The sequence below is a fragment of the Salvelinus sp. IW2-2015 genome, linkage group LG4q.2 (assembly GCF_002910315.2).
Source record: "Salvelinus sp. IW2-2015 linkage group LG4q.2, ASM291031v2, whole genome shotgun sequence".
In the NCBI taxonomy this organism is placed as follows: Eukaryota; Metazoa; Chordata; class Actinopteri; order Salmoniformes; family Salmonidae; genus Salvelinus; species Salvelinus sp. IW2-2015.
Window position 1 is genome coordinate 27025242 of NC_036843.1, and position 18948 is coordinate 27044189.

At 41.7% G+C, this 18948-nt stretch overlaps 1 protein-coding gene across 1 annotated transcript; it reads left to right on the forward strand.

The window, feature by feature from the left end:
* Positions 1–8609: 8609 nt before the first annotated feature.
* LOC111963572 (dnaJ homolog subfamily C member 5B) lies at positions 8610–18187 on the forward strand. Its single transcript, XM_023987114.2, has 5 exons — positions 8610–8783; positions 12551–12675; positions 13626–13839; positions 14145–14295; positions 16153–18187. The coding sequence occupies exons 2-5, from the start codon at positions 12560–12562 to the stop codon at positions 16206–16208; spliced, it is 537 nt and encodes a 178-aa protein (XP_023842882.1). The 5' UTR covers positions 8610–8783; positions 12551–12559; the 3' UTR covers positions 16209–18187.
* Positions 18188–18948: the final 761 nt, after the last annotated feature.

The window sequence follows — 18948 nt, forward strand, 5'->3', positions numbered from 1 at the left end:
TTGGCCAGTAAATCTTGCTGGTCTCTGAAAATTCGCTCTCTCCGAATTCTTCCATTCACCAAATCTTCCAACAGGTTATTAAGGATTGTAATTGAATGCCTTTTTATACCCACCCATTTGATTGTCAAAGTTACCCAATTGCGTAACACCTTCAGGTGTGGTAATTACCCTGATGTATAACTGACTATTTTATTTATTTCACCTTTATTTAACCAGGTAGGCAGGTTGAGAACAAGTTCTCATTTACAAYTGCGACCTGGCCAAGATAAAGCAAAGCAGTTCGACACATACAACAACATAGAGTTACACATGGAGTAAACAAACATACAGTCAATAATACAGTTGAAAAACAAGTCTATATACAATGTGTGCAAATGAGATGAGATAAGGGAGGTAAGGCAATAAATAGGTGTTTGAGAGAGAGAAAGAAATTGAGCTGCAGTTCTGAGGTAGAGACACTGATTTCATAGTATGTTAAAGAATCCTAGTGAAGTAACCCTTTTGGACCACACTATCTGTCACATTGAAGAACTCCTGATTAAGTGGATTATCACTTCTACCTCTAATCAGAAATCATCGGATTCATTCATGCTCCTTAGATGCCAGGTTAAGGTTACACACTCATTTTCTGTCATGGTCTATGGACCCCCTGAAGTAGCCTTGGCCACCCCACGTATAAAACTCTAGTTCCGCCACTGACTACATGGCAACCTTCTAAAATCGGGTGAAACAAAAAACACAATCCTTCCGTTCCTCAGAAGTACAAGAAATCAGAACAAGTCCACTTCTCGTAATCCTCACAGAATTTATTTTACGGATCACTCTTTCCACCGGTCTGGATATCTCAAATGGGTTCCTCAGATTTGGCCACTTGATCCGCTCCTCTTCAACAAGCCGTACTCCTCCTGTAAGACGAGGGGACATTCACAGAACTGGACGTTTTATTTTCTAACAATACTTTGCTCAGTTTGATTGTTTTGGACAACAGGCTAATCTTCCTCGATTCCACCGTCATTAGTTTCAAGATACACACCTGCTTCTGCTTCCGCCATCTTGCCGGTTGAGATTTTTCTTCTTTGGTATATTGGCGATTACACAACCAAAAAACTGAACTACCAAAAAAATTATAAAATTAATCAAACAACTTTGCTGTTCAAAATAAATAAATATAACAGATCTGATCCCTACACAGGCTCAAGGGGAACCTGGGAGGGCAGGTCTTCCTGTGCCAGTACCCCTTACGACATAAAATCCTTGAGTGCCAAAAACTTTTGTGCTGTAGCCACAATAATGTCTAGTTTCTTCTACTTCTTTGCGACTTGTGCTGTACAGTTTATAACTGTGGCAATGAACACAACAACATCCACCTTTTTAACACACAGGGTATATTTTGTCTGGCAGCAAACATTTACTACAGGCTGTGGTGTATCCACTACCATCTCTTCACTAGCATCTTTTGTTTTCTCAATTATTTTAATTGCCTGCATAGGAGATTGAGGTTGACCGCTCTAACTTTTTGCCACCTTAGTATCCTTCACCCTCACAGGGCACTCCAGGAACTCGGGATCATGATCCCCACCACAATTGCAACACTGTCATCCTTCTACATACCTTTCTTCAATATACTCTGTTCGTCATCACACACTTGAAACAGGACCAAATCCTTTACAATTCTTACACTGCAGTGGTTTGGGGACGAAAACTCTTACAGCGTATCTTACATAACCAAGCTTCATATGCGTAGGTATTTGCTATTTATCAAAAAACAACAGGACCGACAGACTTTCTTTTTTTCTCCATTCACCCAGCGGGTCAGACGCCGGGCACCAACCACACCAGGAATTCTCTTCAGGTATTCAACCTGAACATACGTTGTCACCCCTGAGATGATTCCTTTGATGGCTGTTCTACTCCGAAGTTCAAAACACAAAACTTCTGTTGTCCGGATTCTTTTGAGGCCCACTGCAATCTTCCTCTGCTCTCCAGAAATACAATTAATCAAAATGATCATTTACACAAGTATTCTCTACTCCAATTTTAGACCATTTCCTTTTTGTTCCAGTTTTCAATACTACTGTTGTCCATTCAGAACATTCATCTTCACCAAATTTATTTGACTCGATGCTTAATTCGAACTCAGCATCCTCTTCCGCCATCTTCCCTCGATCACCATTGATCATCCGTCCCGGTTGGGATTCGACCTATTTGCCCATTGACCTTCTCTTCAGTGGGGTTTATCGGCAGTTGGCATCCAACGTTATGGTGCATTAGACAGGGAGAAACTATCATGGCACAAGGCGAGACCCAGATGCAGATGGTTGGAGTCTTAAAATGTTTATTAATCCAAAGGGGTAGGCAAGAGAATAGTTGTGGACAGGCAAAAGGTCAAAACCAGATCAGAGTGGCAGACAGGCTCATGGTCAAGGCAGGCAGAATGGTCAGGCAGGCAGGTACAAAATCCAGAAAACAGGCAAGGGTCAAAACCGGGAGGACTGGTAAAAAGAGAAAGCAAAAAACAGGAAAACCGCTGGTTGATTTTGAAACATACAAGACAAACTGGCACAGAGAGACAGGAAACACAGGGATAAATACACTGGGGAAAACAAGCGACACCTGGAGGGGGTGGAGACAATAACGAGGACCAGTGAAACTGATCAGGGTGTGACAGAAACTAAGTCCTACCTGCCACCCCGTTGCTCTTAAAAAATATATAAAAATATTTGAGACTATATCTAATGATGTTCTACTCAATATACTCTTTAAACTCATTTCCTGTATCCCCTTTTCCCTCATACTAGATCTCAGCCTCTCTCTTTCCCTCTGATACTCTCCACACTGTAGCAATACATGCTCCACCGTATCTGTTTCCGGCAATAATCACACCTTCCTATTGGATGCTTTCCTATTACATTTAAGGTCTTATTCACCTGGCTGTGTCCCACCCTTAATCTGGTAAAAATAGCCTCCTCTTCTGTCCCTTCCTGCCATCGTCCCCTCCTTGACTTTCCTCTGTACTTGAAATAAATGCCTGCCCTTAGTATCTCCATTCCACTGCTCCTGCCATCTCTGCACCATCACGGTCCATATCAGGCTTTTTGCCTCTGCCATGCTCATTGAAACTACAACCTCACATCCCCACTACTAAGTGCTTGTTTAGCCAGTACATCAACTGCCTTGTTCCCCTCCACCCTGACATGGGCTTGGACCCAAGTAAATCTTATCTGTATACCCATCTGTCTAATCCTGCAATGGGTTTGTAGCACCTCATAATTTTGTCTGCTATGTGAGCTAAAGGACTGGAGACTCATCAACAACGCACATGAATCGAGCAAATAACTACTCTGTCTGGCTTGACTTCCTCCACCCACTGCAAGGCCAACAGTATGTCCATTCAGCTCCGCCGTATATACAGCCAGATGATCTGTAATACGTTTCCTGACTGCCACCCCACATTCCTGCACTACAAATGCTGACCCAGTATGTTTTATCCTTGGATCTTTAGAACCATCTGTGTAAATGGTCACAAAATCCTGATGGTATTCATACTACCCACAGTATCTAGACATCTCTTAAACAAATCAAATGGCTCAACACCCTCCCTATCTTAATTCTCTCCAACACTTCTAGACAACTACTGGAGGCGGGAGTAGCCATGGTGGATTTACAGGTATAGCTACCATTGGACTAAACTCCCTTCCATACAGTCCCATCTCCTTCGCCTGGGTATTACCCACCCACCCAAAGCTTGTGTTTTGTCTTCGCTCATGTTCCCATCACGCCTGTAAAATCCCTTTCGCAGGATGAGAAACCCCATGTCCCTGAAGGTTGACCCAATAATTCATATCCGCCATCTCCACCTATAGGGTAGACACTGGGTAGGTCTGAAACGCTCCACTACATATTCTGAGTCCTTGCCCGTGTATGACATCTAGCCTTTCAAATGAGGTGACTTCTAAGCAGAGCACTGGGTCCATAGTTCCCCTATCCTTCCTGAACCCACTCTGGTGTTGTGATACTAGCCCCCTCCTCTCCAGGAAGTAAGTTAGCCTCTCCGTAATCATACATTCCATAATCTTACATACATTTGATGTTAAAGCTATTGGCCGATAGCTTGTTATACTGAATCAGATGTTGGATGTTATGCGTCCTTTTCAGTACTCTAAGTGCCCTGTTCCTACTCCTCACCATTGCCACACACTCCTCCATCCACCATGGGACTGCTTTCCCAGTCCTCCTCCCTAAACTCCTAGGTATAGCCTCAGTAGCTGCCCCCACTAACGCTGTTCTCACCCAGTTATTCATACTACCCACATCCCCTCTCATATCCACCCGAGCCATCACCTGCTCACTCAGCTCCTGAAACGGATCCCCTTTTGCCAAACACCCACCTGCCTACTCCATCCACTGACACCTCCTACTCCCTCCGGCTTACTGTCCATACTATGGGGTAATGATCACTCCCTACTGTCGACTCCTCCCATACCTCCCACTCACAGATTTCGGCCATCACACTAGATACCAGAGTGAGGTCCAAGGCAGACTCTTTCCCTGTGGCTACATCAATCCTGGTCCCTCGGCCATCATTCAGGCACACCGGATCTTTAATTTATCAGATTTTCCATCACTTAGCCATTTCCATCCATCCATTTCCCCATTCACAGTGTGTTGTGCGCATTAAAATCTCCACACCACATGACCTTACTTCTATCCTGGCCCTCCACCCTCTCCAGCACTTCCAGGTCCAATATCTGACACAGATTATAGAAGTTCTCTACCACTAGCACCCCTCCTCTCAACCACACCTCCACCACCACATATTCCTGTTCAATACCTTTGCCTAGCATCCTGTAAGGAAGTCCTTGCATTATGAAAGTGGCACATCCCCCCTCCCCTACATCTCTGTCCCTACGAACCCCTACATATCCCTGTATGATAAACTCCACAGTCGGTTGGAGCCATGTTTCCTGCACACAAATCACTTCAGGCTTAGTTGGCACATCTACTGTACAATGAACTGCTTGAACTCCTGCCCATTAGCCGACAGGCTTGGAGCATTCCATTGTAGTACTACTACCATAACTAAGATCCAGTAATACATGACTCCACCCTCGGCTGATTGAGGTCATCTCGAACCTCTTCCCATGCCAACCCTGTCATACTCCGATGTCTCCCAGCAGCTTTCACTATTAGCTGAATCCTCTCTGTTTTAGACTCTTCTTTCGCTGTGCTATTGATAGCTGCTGCTATGAACGTCACCAGCTTTATCTTATCTATGTATAACATATCGCTGCCCACCTTCCCCGTAATCCCCGGTCTAGATCCTACCCATCTCTCCCATGGTCCTGTATCTCCCTGGACCTGGACCACACTCACTGGCTCAGCATATGACACCTTTCTTTGCACTCTCACTTGTTGCACCTCCATTGCCTGCTTCATTGCCTCACACCCACCATATGCCACACTATGAGCCCCGTTGACCTAAAAATATTCCATTTACATAAGTATTCAGACCCTTTACTCAGACTTTGTTGAAGCACTTTTGGCTGCAATTACAGCCTTGAGTCTTCTTGGGTATGACGCTACAAGCTCGCACACCTGTGTTTGGGGAATTTCTCCCATTCTCTGCAGATCCTCTCAAGCTCTGTCAGGTTGGATGCTCAACAGCTATTTTCAGGTCTCTCCAGAGATGTTTAATCGGGTTCAATTCCGAGCTCTGGCTGGGCCACTCAAGGTCATTCAGAGACTTGTCCCGAAGCCACTCCTGTGTTGTCTTGACTGTCATTACTAATCATTACACAGGTGCACCTTGTGCTGGGGACAATAAAAGGCCACTCCAAAATGTGCAGTTTTGTCACACGACACAATGCCACAGATGTCTGAAGTTTTGATGGAGTGTCCAATTGGGATGCAGACTGCAAGAATTTCCACCAGAGCTTTGCCAGGGAAGTGAATGCTAATTTCTTTACCATAAACCACCTCCAATGTCGTTTTAGAGAATTTGGCGTCCAACCGGCCTCACAACCGCAGACCATGTGTATGGCATCATGTGGACGAGCGGTTTGCTGATGTCAACGTTGTGAACAGAGTGCCCCATGGTGGCAGCGGTGTTATGGTATGGGCAGGCATAAGCTACAGACCATGAACACAATTGCATTTTATCGATGGCAATTGGAATGCACAAAAATACAGTGATGAGATCCTGAGGCCCATTGTGAGGCCCATTTTTTTCTGTGACCAACAGATGCATATCTGTATTCCCAGTCATGTGGAATCCATAGATTAGGGCCAATTGACTGATTTCCTCATATGAACTGTAACTCAGTAAAACCAATGAAATTGTTGCATGATGCATTTATATTTTTGTTCAGTATATGTAGGGGTAAAAGTGACTAGGCATTCAGGATAGATAATAGAGTAGCAACAGCCTGTGTGGAAAAGTGTGTCTGTGTGTGGCACCAATATGCATGTGTGTGAGCGTATGTAGTGTGTGTGTTTGTTGGAGTGTCAGTGTAGTATGTGTGAGTGTGTGGGTAGAGTTTAGTGAGTGCGCATAGAGCCAGCGCAAGACAGTCAATGCATGAATTCAATAAACAACAATAATAAAGGGGGTCAATGTAAATAGTCCGGATAGACATTTGATTAACTGTTCAGCAGTACTGCTTGCCGTGCAGCAGCAGAGAGAACAATCTATGGGTGGCTGGAGTCTTTGAACATTTTTAGTGCCTTACTCTGACACCGCCTGGTATAGAGGTCCTGGATGACAGGAAGTTTGGCCCCAGTGATGTACTGGGCTGTACTCACTTTCCCTCTGTAGCGCCTTGCGGTCTGATGCAGAGCATTTGCCATTCCATGCGGTTTAATTATGAATCAAGGGTTTGTGCTTGCAACATCGAATGAGTATTTGATAATATGTCTATTATATGCAAACAATTCAGTGTGTGTATTCAAATCTTACACATACAGAGAGATAAATATATACAGAGAAAACATTTAATCAACATAGACTTAAGAGATTTTTTTTTTTAGCAGATGTCATCCAGTTGGACCCAGTTGGTGGGTCCAACTGGGAGAGGTTGTGGTAGCAGGATTACAAGATTATGTTATTTATGCACCAAATTGTTGTTTTATTTAATAGAGTAAGTCGCTCTGGATAAGAGCGTCTGCTAAATGACTTAAATGTAAAAATGTAAATGTTCTTAGGACTCTCTCCTTTCTGAGTTAACTGAGAGGGTTCTTTATGGAGCTTGGGCTGGCAACTGATTAAGTGATGGCTTGGTGATTAAAAAGCTACAGCTGGCATTCCATAGATAAAATATGGTGAGAGTCACCAAGATAGAGAGAGCCTGGAGGAACAGACCAAAGGCCTCAGTATTCCTAATTATCCTAGCATCTGGGAGACAGCACCAGAGGCAGACGACCAGAGGATGAACCCAAAGTGGCTTATGGTGCCCCCCAATCTATATGGGAGGGGTGGAACCAAGCATTCTGGGTATCAGCTATATAAACTGTGCATTGTCTGTAAAGGGTAGGCTCTCAGCCTAACAGTCAAGACTGTTGGGTTGACGGTTTCATTATTGCAATAATTAATCAATATTAAATAAAAATGATTGTTTGAAGAAATGACCAAGTCTCTCTAAGCAATGAGTACAGTACAGTTTTTTGCATATCCTACTCCCCCTGATTAGCCATTATTGACAGCGACCCTAATGTAATTAGGGTTAAGTGGCTTGCTCAAGGGCACACCGATATATTTTTCACTTAGTCAGCTCGGGGATTTGAACTAGCAACCTTTCGGTTACTGGTCCAACGTTCTTAACTGCTAAGCAACCTGCTGCTCTCAAACCTCTAACTCTCACAGCATGCAATTAAATAATTATGCCTTTCCCCGACAGCAATGTATTTGTTAATACTTCCTGAATGTAAAGTGTGTTTTTTCCTGTGCAGATCTGGTGAGAGCCTTCTCAGAAAGGGCACTACCTCACTTCTCAGACCCTATCACCTCCCCCTGCCTGCTGAGACCTGTGATCGACAGCATGTTTACCCTGGAGAAGATAGCTGATGCTCACAGACACATAGAAGCCAATAGAAACAAGGGAAAGATTGTCATCAATGTCATGAACCCACAATGATGGGACCTCCAGTGACATCTCTCCATCTACTACCAAACTGAACATAGTTGTTTCACACCAAATTTAACATTTGGTTGATCAGCTTGGTTGACAATGCATATGACCTGAATGTTATGTGATTCTTATTATGTTGATATTTGTATTACATTCTATTTAGTGTTCAATCAAATTATTCTTATTTTTACTTAGTAGGCTGAAACAGAAATGGGTTGTTATTGGTATAATACAAATAGTTTGGCGCATCTGTGTTTTCATAAGGCATCAAGAATAAACAGTATTTTTTTCAACAAGAACAATCAACACTGTTTGTAATAATGTAATGCTGTTACATGTTCCACTATATGTGTTCATTTTCCATGTGTCGCGGATAGAAACATATGGCAAAGATTCTATGCATATGGCCGCAATTACATTCCAGTACAACTAGAGCGCGTGTGTGATTTTATGCGCAAACCCGCCACAAGCGAACCCGGTCACTACAAACCGGAATTGGCAGGCTATAATGCATGTTCTACTTCCTGAAGTCACCGGCAAGTTTTGTTTTGGGAGATTTTGTTTCTTTGAGTCTACACTTGTTCTTTTTTTTTATTGGCAAATGCGTCAATAATAATTGTGCACGGACACCAGGAGACTATCGACCCCCGTCGAAACAAAGTGGGTAGAATGTGGCTGTGTGTGATTATTTGTGTTTTATGCACTTGACTTCCTCATGCATAGTTTATCTAACCAACTGAAAGCGTACCTTTCCCACAATCTGTTTCAGGATCAGTCTTTAATGGCGGATCGATTATTTTATTTTCTCATCGATGTTTTCATTGTCTCAAATTAATAAACTACGGAGGTTCATTCAACGAGCATGTGTGAATGGTTATGCTGTAGGTCAGTACTGGGTGCGTTAGAGATGTCGACGATGAGTATCAAGTGTTTGTTCGCTAACGCCCAGGAAGCTCCTATTCAAACTCCCATTAGACTGCTCTAAATCAAATCAAATTTATTTATTTTCTACAAGCATTATAATGTCAAAAGCAGTGGTCTCGTTCATGTCAGGGCCAGCAAAAATATAGGTGTGCCAAAATGTGGGCACTCAAATTATCATAAAAGCATAGCCCACGCTATACTCTACTGTAATCGATCGCACCCAACAAACCATCTAAAATGGGATTTCGCATTACAGACCAATAGTCGTGTAGGCCTACGTAAATCCGTTACTATTACAAAACATGCGACTCACATAGACCTACACATAATACGCCATAGGCCTATAATTAATGAGAATAGAACATAATACCCTGATGTAAGAGTAATAATCACAATAGGCTTGGCAATCTCTTACTGGCTCAACCAGGAGATAGTAGGCTAGGCAAGGTTCAGCGACCAGGAGATAGTAGGCTAGGCAAGGCTCAGCGACCAGGAGATAGTAGGCTAGGCAGCCACAGACGTAACCATTTAACACTAGGAGAGCTGAGAGCATCATATTGACTCAAAACGAAAGTACTCTGCCATTTTTAAAGTTATGTCCTCCCTGTCCTTGACCTTTCCTAAATAAGCCTAACACACTATCTTTGTTAGAATCTTAATATCACAAACATAATTTGTTAGAATCTTAATATCACAAACATAATTTATGTTATAAGCAGTTTAAGATTAAGAGGACATGTCACCCCCCCCCCAATTTCACGCCATATGTATTGAATTCAAAATAAAATATATCGTTAACATGAAAAATAAAGTTGAGAATGTAAATATATTTTTGTGGATGGGTGAAATAATGGATGTTGAAATCAAAAACCAAACAACTGAAAGCAAAATGTATAGAATTGTAAGCAAAAGTAAGACATCTAAAGCAAAACCCCAAAACTTGTAAGCAAATAATTTTAAATGTCAAATTATTAAAAAAATATATATTTGAAAACAAATGCAAAAACCGTTTTCGGTTAAACTTTCCCAGCAACCAATCCTATTGAATACATTTTGCCTACGCTCTTGCCCGCATGTACTACCTTTTGGTTACGCTACTCGTATCTTTGTTTTCACAGCCAGTCTTTTCGATTGCGAGTTTTGGCATTATTTAGGGCGGGGTTTAGAGGGAGGCGTAGACAATGAGTCCGCTAGTTTTGGAGTGACGGTTCGTCTTAACCCAATCAATGATTTGATTGTGTCACTGGCTCTGACCCTTCTAAACTTAGGTAATTAGGTAAACATATGAATGACCTGTTGCACAACGTTCGGCGCAGGTGTTGGTAACTGGTTCGCCATTGTTTAGAACATGCGGGCACAGGGGGGATGGATGGGATTCTGTCCTGTCTGAGGCAACACTGATTGCTACGCAAATGGATGTTGCACCTCAATTTAGCAAGGAACACAGCCGCCAGAGGAAAAGGAAGATATTCCATGATGAGACCTCTGAAGAGGAGACAGCTCAGGACAGTGCAGCAACGATGTTTTGGGAACACAGTGTTTTTTACTGCTATGGACAACATCATAAATGACTTGGACACTAGGTTCCACACCACTGCAAAAAATGGTAGAATAATTTTCTGCTGTTCTGAAAGTTGGACAGATTAGTGAGGATAAAGTCCCTGCTGTGTACCAACCACTGATCATGAAGTATCCCAGAGATCTTACACCTTAGTTTCAAAATTAAGTAAGACACCTGGACACTGTATATGCTGCCACTTTCCCCACTAACTTGTCCCCTCTTGGTCACCTGAATACAATTTGTAAGATGCAGCTGTAAAGCATTTTTGAAGAAGTGTGCATTGCTGTAGTATATTTTGCACACTGTCTGTGACTGTTGCTGTTGGCGATAGAGCTTTCAGTAAGCTAAAACTGATGAACTATTTGAGGTCCCAGGACAGGCTTTGCAGTCTTGCCATGCTGTCCATTGAAAGTCAGTTAGCTAGGAAGCTGGACTTCAAAGACTTGATCAGTGACTTTGCTAGCAAGAAGGCTCGGCGCTGGGCTCTTGGTGAGTAAGGCTGAGCAAAGGCCAGTGATTAACTGTTAAATTGCATTGCTATGGATATTGGATCACTACACACATGATGCCCACAGACTGAGAACAAGATATATCTCAAAGTAATGGCTGGATTGCCATAAAATTAGTTATGCACAATCAAGATCCCAAGTGGAAGAAACCTATTGATTTGATGACCTCTTGACCTTTCCTCTAGCGCCACCATCAGGCCTTTTCATTTCCATTTTGTTTTCCTTTTCCACTTTTACAGCTGCTTATTGTCTAGTTGGTATGTATACTTAGTTCAAAAATCTGCTTTTGATTTTATTTTGTTTGTTATGTCATTCTATAGATGATAATGTTAATTTATTTTAATTGAAGAGGTTAATGTATATTTAAGTTATATTTATTTTAAGTTATTTATTCATTTTAAGAGAATTTTCCATTCAAGAATTTTACCATTTAGACTGTAAAAGATGGCCTTCAGCACATTTCTTATAGAGGATATCAGTCTTGCATCAAATAGTGAATTCCACTTTATGCAGAATGTTGCATGTCTGTCTGCACAGTGTTATATTTTCACAGCTCACTGTCAGTAAATATCGTACAATAAATATTGGACTACAAGAGAGTTGCAAGCCTGCAAAGGTAGAGTTATTTAAAGCTTTGAATGGGTCGATTGGGTTCTGGAGGTGTGTGGTTACAGCAATTGCGCAGGGTTGGTGTGGCCTTTGGTGGTGGGGCCCAATGTGATATCTTTTCATGGGGCCCAAAATCCCTCGTGGCGCGCCCCTGACTACACCAAAACTATATCGAAACTAATTTCACACGTACACTGAGATTACAAAACATTAAGAACACCTGTTCTTTCCATGACATAGCCTATCCTTGCCAAACAACTCTTAAATATTAACCCTTGAGCTCTATTTAAAAAAATATATATTTTTGGTGGCTGAATTACTGCCATTACTTGCAACAAACACTCAAAGCACAGTTGTGTATTTAAACTCAAAATATGCCATTCTGTTCCTTTGAAATGCATTTTCTTAAATTCATAAATGAATTCCCAAAGACCTGCCCTTAACAAAGTAATAATTAATTATGTTTATGATGGTGTTTATTTAAAGGGATTCTTCGGGATTTTGGCAACGAGGCCCTTTATCTACTTCCCCAGAGTCAGATGAACTAGTGGAGACCGTTTTTATGTCTCTGTGTCCAGTATGAAGGAAGTTAAGAGAGAAGAGTCAGGCCATGCTTATCGTCAACATCTCTAACACACACTGGTGCCGGGTGGGGTTAATGCGTAGTTGATGGGGTCGAATGCAGGCTGGTGGCAGACAGAAACGTAATGTGGCACATTTTTTGCATCCTTGTGTCATGAGCTAAAACACAAGCAAAGCCTATGATCTTTCACTATATCCTCATGGCATACCAGTCATAGCTGTTGTCTTTATCATTGTTGCAGATCTAAAACATGGCGGAACCAAACCAAAGGCCTCAACGTAAGATGTCCACCGCAGGTGACAGTCTATACAATATACTAGGACTGGAGAAGGGGGCATCCGCAGAAGAAATAAAGAAGGCATACAGGTATAAACGGGTGAAAGTAGATCACATTTCTTCTTGGTACGGGACCTCCTATATGTGCACCAAAAGATTTTCTGGGCCTAATCATAGAACTACATATAGAATCCCTGTTAATTCAATAGGATCTCTGTGGGCCTAGTCGTAAAGATTTGTCATTTAACTTTTAAAATGTATGACCTTTTATTGTGGCATAAACACAACCGGTCACGATGCTTTTTATCTGATTGCCAAACGATCACTTCAAAGGGCTCCTTTACTAGGCCTTTACTAGGTATGTTCATCCACTCACAACATATTTCCAGCCTCCAAACAGTGGTGAATGGAAAGAGGCGATTGTCATTAGGCCAAAATGCATGCGTCCACACTCAGGTCTGTGTCGCATACTCATCTCTGCCATGGCAAAATGTCAGTGTTCTTGTCACATTTTAGAGTGTAGGCTATACCACCTGTTGTCAGTAGCTCATTTGTCATGCCTCTGACATACGGGAATGATAAATAGTGGTGTAATAGCCTACGGTCTTCTTGACACTTCGATTTAATTATTGTGATGTTTTACTGGTACGGCATACACCCACTATTTATTTTGCCGGACCATACCGCCTTACTTTCACCCCTGGTTATAAAACTCTCAACCACAGACAAATGCTTTGAGAAAGACTACAGAACAGTTAAAAACACATCTGTTTTCTTAATGAAAGCACCATTAACTGAAACGATAGCATAGGCGGTCCTTACTCTTTTTGGAAGATTTCTAGTAGATATAAAACAAAAGACATATTTGCATACTGGTAACCTGATTACCTGCTCTGTGGTTTTTGCAAATGAGGTCAAATGATTCTCGTGTATTATATTTCTAAACTCAAACTCTCCCGTGACTTACTCATGTGAATAAAAGCAGCGCACGACTTTACGTTTCCCCGTGACAATATAAATAAAAGTCCTCCTCCTCCCAGGAAACTAGCACTGAGGCATCATCCTGACAAGAACCCAGACAACCCCGAGGCAGCTGAGAAGTTTAAGGAGATCAACAATGCCAACTCCATCCTCAACGACGAGACCAAGAGGAAGGTCTACGACGAGTACGGCTCCATGGGCCTCTATGTGGCCGAGCAGTTTGGAGACGAGAGCGTTAAATATTACTTCCTCATTCACAAGTGCTGGTTTAAGGTGAGAAGTCTTTTAGGGCTTACACATTTTCATATGCATACACTTTGCAGACGCTTATACCCAAAAGTGACTTATTGTACAGTGAGTGCATACTGTACATTTTTACTAAGTGTATGTGATCCCGTTAGAAATTAACTCACGACCTAGGCATTGCTAAATTGTACTGCATGTTAATCATTAAGGTCATTAGGGTTCACAGAAATCAAAAATCGGGTTATTATAGTTTTCTAACACTCACAAGTGTATGCATGACAACTTATGTCAATTATGCCCTGTGTGAAACAAATTCCTTCTTTATTTCCCAGACCCTGATGGTGTGCTGTGGGATCTTCACCCTCTGCTGCTGCTGTTGCTGCTGCTTTTTCTGCTGTGGCAGGTGCAAGCCACAGGAGGGGGAGCACGGATACGTAGACCCAGACGACCTGGAGGCTCAGATCAGAGCTGAGCAGGACAGGGGTGAGTGGGGGCAAGGCCTGGGGGAGGCAAGGCCTGGGGGAGTACGAGATAATCCTTTAAGTATTAGGCAGAGGCTGCGGATCCATATAGGCAACCACCTCGCCCCGCTCCTTGGATCCATTTTCTCAGAACTGAAGATCCGATTCATGTTCTGCGCATGTGTATCATTACCTCTACTTTACACACACATTTTTTGGGGTTACCCTCCCTTCCCATTTCTCACTGTCAATCGTGAATTATAATTCTCCAAGTTTTACCGGTGAAACGTCCATGCAGCATCTACATACCAACCATTTGATCTCAGTCAGTTTTATGGGGATATCCATTTAGATCTTGAGTTATACAGTGTTGTTTTGAATGATGTACAGGGAATTAATTTTAGAGCAAACTGTAGCATAACCTACCTGTGATTAAAGCACATATTTTGCTACTGGGGCATGCTGTTGAGTTTTGGCCACATGAGAAAAATGCGACCAATCGCACAACCATCCTAAAATCTCATAAGAAATTAGGTGGTGTTTTTTGTCTTACAGTAATGTTACACTATGCTATTATATTTGGTTCTGTTATGTAGAATACTATCATCATGTGATTTTGCAGACATGTCTTTTTTTCAACTGTATTAAACAAGCACTATTTGCCACCAGTAGCCTGTAGTGCGTAAAGTAGAGAATCCTGCATATGCGCAAAACCTTTGGGGCCTTTAGCCATTTTGGCGCGGCAGGTAGCCTAGTGGTTAGAGCGTTGGGCCAGTAACCGAAAGGTTGGTGGATCGAATCCCTGAGCTGCCAAAATCTGTCATTCTGCCCCTGAACAAGGCAGTTAACCCACTGTTCCTAGGCCGTCATTGTAAATAACAATTTGTTCCTAACTGACTTGCCTAGTAAGTAAAATAAATAAATACAAATTGGCAAGAGGGGTTCAGAAAAGTCCGATCTGCAGCCACTCCGTACGTATGACGTCTGTGTGGGTCAATGTGTTGAACAATACATCTTTAGAAGCTAGTTTTAGAATCCGCCTCTTTGTTTAGAGCAACCAGGACATCACTTTAAAGATGGTCCAGTGCACATGCTTAAAGGGATGAAGTAGAAGGAGTCTGAAAATGTTTTTTCATTTCACAGCCGGTGGTGAGACTATAATAATAATGGCTCAGCCAGGCCCTAGGGCAACCTCTGGCAACTCAGTTGAAACTCCAAACTGGGTCGGCTTTAACACTCTTTGTGCATTTTGTATACTGTATATCGTGCTTACTGCTTACGCCCGTTGATTAATGCTATTGTGGGCTAGCAACTTATTAACCCATATGCTTTTGGCAATTGGAAATTGAGCTCCGAATGTGCTCACTAACTCGAACTATGCTAGTGTGCTTATCACTGTGATTACTTTTGTTGTTGGGAGCTTTCTTTAGTCTTTCATGCTCCAGCTCTATCTAAAAAGCTTTTCGTGTCCCTTCACACCACTAGCTGAACTCATTCCAATTCCAATTCTTTCCCCCATTGCCAACCATGCGTTCTTTGTGATGTTGACATGATTAAGGCCATGCTTTAATTTTGTTCTGTTAATCAATGGCTGTTTACACAGGCAACCCAATTATTGGCAAAAAGCTGATCTGATTGGTCAAAAGACCAATTAGTGGGAAAAGAACGCAGCCTATGTTTACAAAACATGTTTTGAAAATGTTTATTATCATTACTAATAGGAAGGGTTGGTTCAAAAAAGCAGAATACACATTTTTATTTCATATGGACTAATAAAAGTATATTTTTCTAATAGGTGATTTCTGCCTGCTTGTGTCCTGGCTTGGACTTAAAGATAAGCGCTCAGTGAATTAACAGTACATCTCTGTTCTCCCTGCAGGGGAACACGAACCCATTGTGATCCAGCCTCATGCTGCTGCTAATGAGAAGACCTAGTTCGACCACGAGCAATCTGCAGCCAAACCACTCTGACCCTATACTCACCACAGCGGACCAGTAAAAACCTGTCAGCGAGATGTCTTCCCATAGCCTGGTCCCAGATCTGTTTGTGCTGTCTTGCCAACTCGTATGGTCATTAGGACTTGGCAAGACAGCACAAACTGATATGGGACCAGGCTAGTCTGCCCACTCTGGTTACTCCCAACTAGGGTTGCAAAATTCTGGTAACTTTCCCAAAATTCACAGGTTTTCCCGAAATAAGGAGGGAATAAGCAGGAAATCTGGAATCCTCCATCCAGGATTTCTGGAAAAACAGCGAACATTACTGTGATCAGTTTCTGTGGTTTGTTTTTTAATCAGTGGCTGGTGCTTAATTCATGCAGTCGACCCACCGTACTATATGTGGCCAAAGCCTTATATTTGTGGCTCATTTTAATTATAAATTGGGGTCTGTGTTTACAAGAATCGTACATTCTTATGATTGTGCCAACTGCCAAGTTGACCTTAATGCTGAGGGGATCTTTCTTTGTAGATTGAAAAATTTAGCATTTTTTTAATAGTACAGAACAATATGTGCAGAGTAATGGCTTCTATGCATGCTCAATGGCGAGTGTAGGGAGGGTGTTTGAATAGAAACTGATGTGCCTCCCAAATGACACCATATTCCCTATGTGTAATGCACTACTTTTGACCAGAGCTATGTAGTGCACTACTTTTGACCAGGACCCATAGGTCTCTGGTCCAAAGTAGTGCACTATATAGGGAACAGGAAGCTATTTGTGAAAGAAGGGAAAGCGCAGCCTGAGTCTGAAGTTGTAAATTAATGTGCACTTTAAACGCCTTGTGGGTCATTCAACAAAATGTGTCAATTTTGGGTAGGGTAACTTGGTAAAAACGTTCACATAATTCTGTCATAAAGAGCACATGTTCAACTTTAATAAAAAACACATTTTACCATTGAGGTTAAATGGGTTAAAATCTTCGTGGAAGTCACAGAGGGTGCACAAAGGGACATACCAAAATGCTGAATCTTTGCACTTTAGAAAGTCTTTATTAATATGAATAATCAGCTGTATTGAAAGTTGTGGTCTACATTAAATGGCACTTTTTTTTGGTAAATATTGGTGCACAATTTCTACTTTAAATATTAAAGGAATGCAAAAGAGACTCATTTTGTGGAACGACCCTTCTAAGCATAATGATCCAGTTATAATAAGGGCCGCTGTGGACTGTCACGACCCCTTGTGTGGGAGCCAATCGCTGCAACCTATGAACCAATGTGAAGAGACGCCAAAAGTTTAAATGTGTTTATATGTTTGTTTTAGGCAATATTTTTGTGCTGTCAAGCTTTATTTTCAATTTTCCGAAGCTTATGATTCCATACATGTGCTTACTTTTTTCATTTTCTCATATGCCTCTCTTATACCTCCCTCTCTTTACATGGAATAATATTGGAGTTCTTGTCATTTAAAAATGTCTTCCTGACCCATATGACTTCCCATTTCTTCTGATGTCTGTCCTCTTGTGTGATCTGGAGTCAGTGTCAAATTCTGTTTCTGTGCAGTATAGTGCACATTCTATTTTTATATGGAGCACTTCCTGAGCACACCTGCTCAACTTTTTTAAACACTTGGACACCAAATAATGCCATTTGTTGAAAGTCATTCTCTCACATACCAGCAATTCTCAGATTTTAAAGTGGGTTTCTTTTGTAGTTCAGCAGTATCACATTCAGTGAAAACTGAAGAAAAAAAAATATATAATGCAGTTTAAACATTGCTGTGATTATTTGTCCATTGACTTTAATTTCTCCCTGAGGATTTAACTGTGGTGGCTTTGTGTCAAATGCTGTTGATATGATATTTAATCCATAGCTCTTTAATTTCCCCAACCTAATATGCAGGATTCCTCAAAGGCTTTATTTTTGAATTAATGTGTTACTAACATTCACCTTTAATAAAAATGTTTCCTTTTTGTTTTGATGCTACTTTCTACTTTATATACTGTTGATACTGTAAAATATTTATATAAATGTATATTGAATAAATTGGGGGTTATGTAAAGAATTGTCTGCCTATTCATTTCTCACAGAAGTTCTACAAACTTATTTTTCAGGAAAATACCATACTTCTACAGCATGTAATGATCCTTGTTGAAAACCACACCTGATGAACAGGTGGCAGGTTTTCAACAGACGCAGGCATGAACCAGACCAATGTTAAGAGACTGGCAGAGTTCATTTGGAGATTTGTGTTGTAAACTTAGAGGTAGCAATGCCATAAGGACAGTGGTGTTTCCTTTTCGTTTAAGCAGGCACCTTTTAGCCTGTTTGATTCTTTCTAAACTTTCAGTAGCTGTTTTAGGAGGAGAATGAAATGTTCCGATGATGGATTTGAGAAACACCATCTCATTGAGGATGATACTACATACTCAATTACATTACTGGGGTATGTAGCACTGGCGTACCGGACCCCCCCCCCCCCCGCAATGAGGGGAGCCCACAAGCTCTGGGGGCCCATGCGCCTGTCACGATGTCTATTTTTATTTAATAAACCGTTTTGACAGTAACCCTCAAAAGTAATTCATAAACCTTTTTAATTTCCATATGTACTAGGAAGATAAGTGTTTGTTTCTTGGGCTTCAAGAATGGGACTAAAAAATAAACTAATTGAAAGTACAGTATGAGTGGATGTCAGTGAACAAACGTGGCCAACGCTACGACGGGGCCAGTGCAATG

Bases quoted from the DNA above. Each gene is read 5' to 3' on its own strand.
- LOC111963572 (XM_023987114.2), top strand. From the start codon at position 12,560: ATGGCGGAACCAAACCAAAGGCCTCAACGTAAGATGTCCACCGCAGGT. The intron at 12,676-13,625 runs GTATAAACGGGT...TCCTCCTCCCAG, and splicing joins GAAATAAAGAAGGCATACAG to GAAACTAGCACTGAGGCATC. The intron at 13,840-14,144 runs GTGAGAAGTCTT...TTTATTTCCCAG, and splicing joins TTCACAAGTGCTGGTTTAAG to ACCCTGATGGTGTGCTGTGG.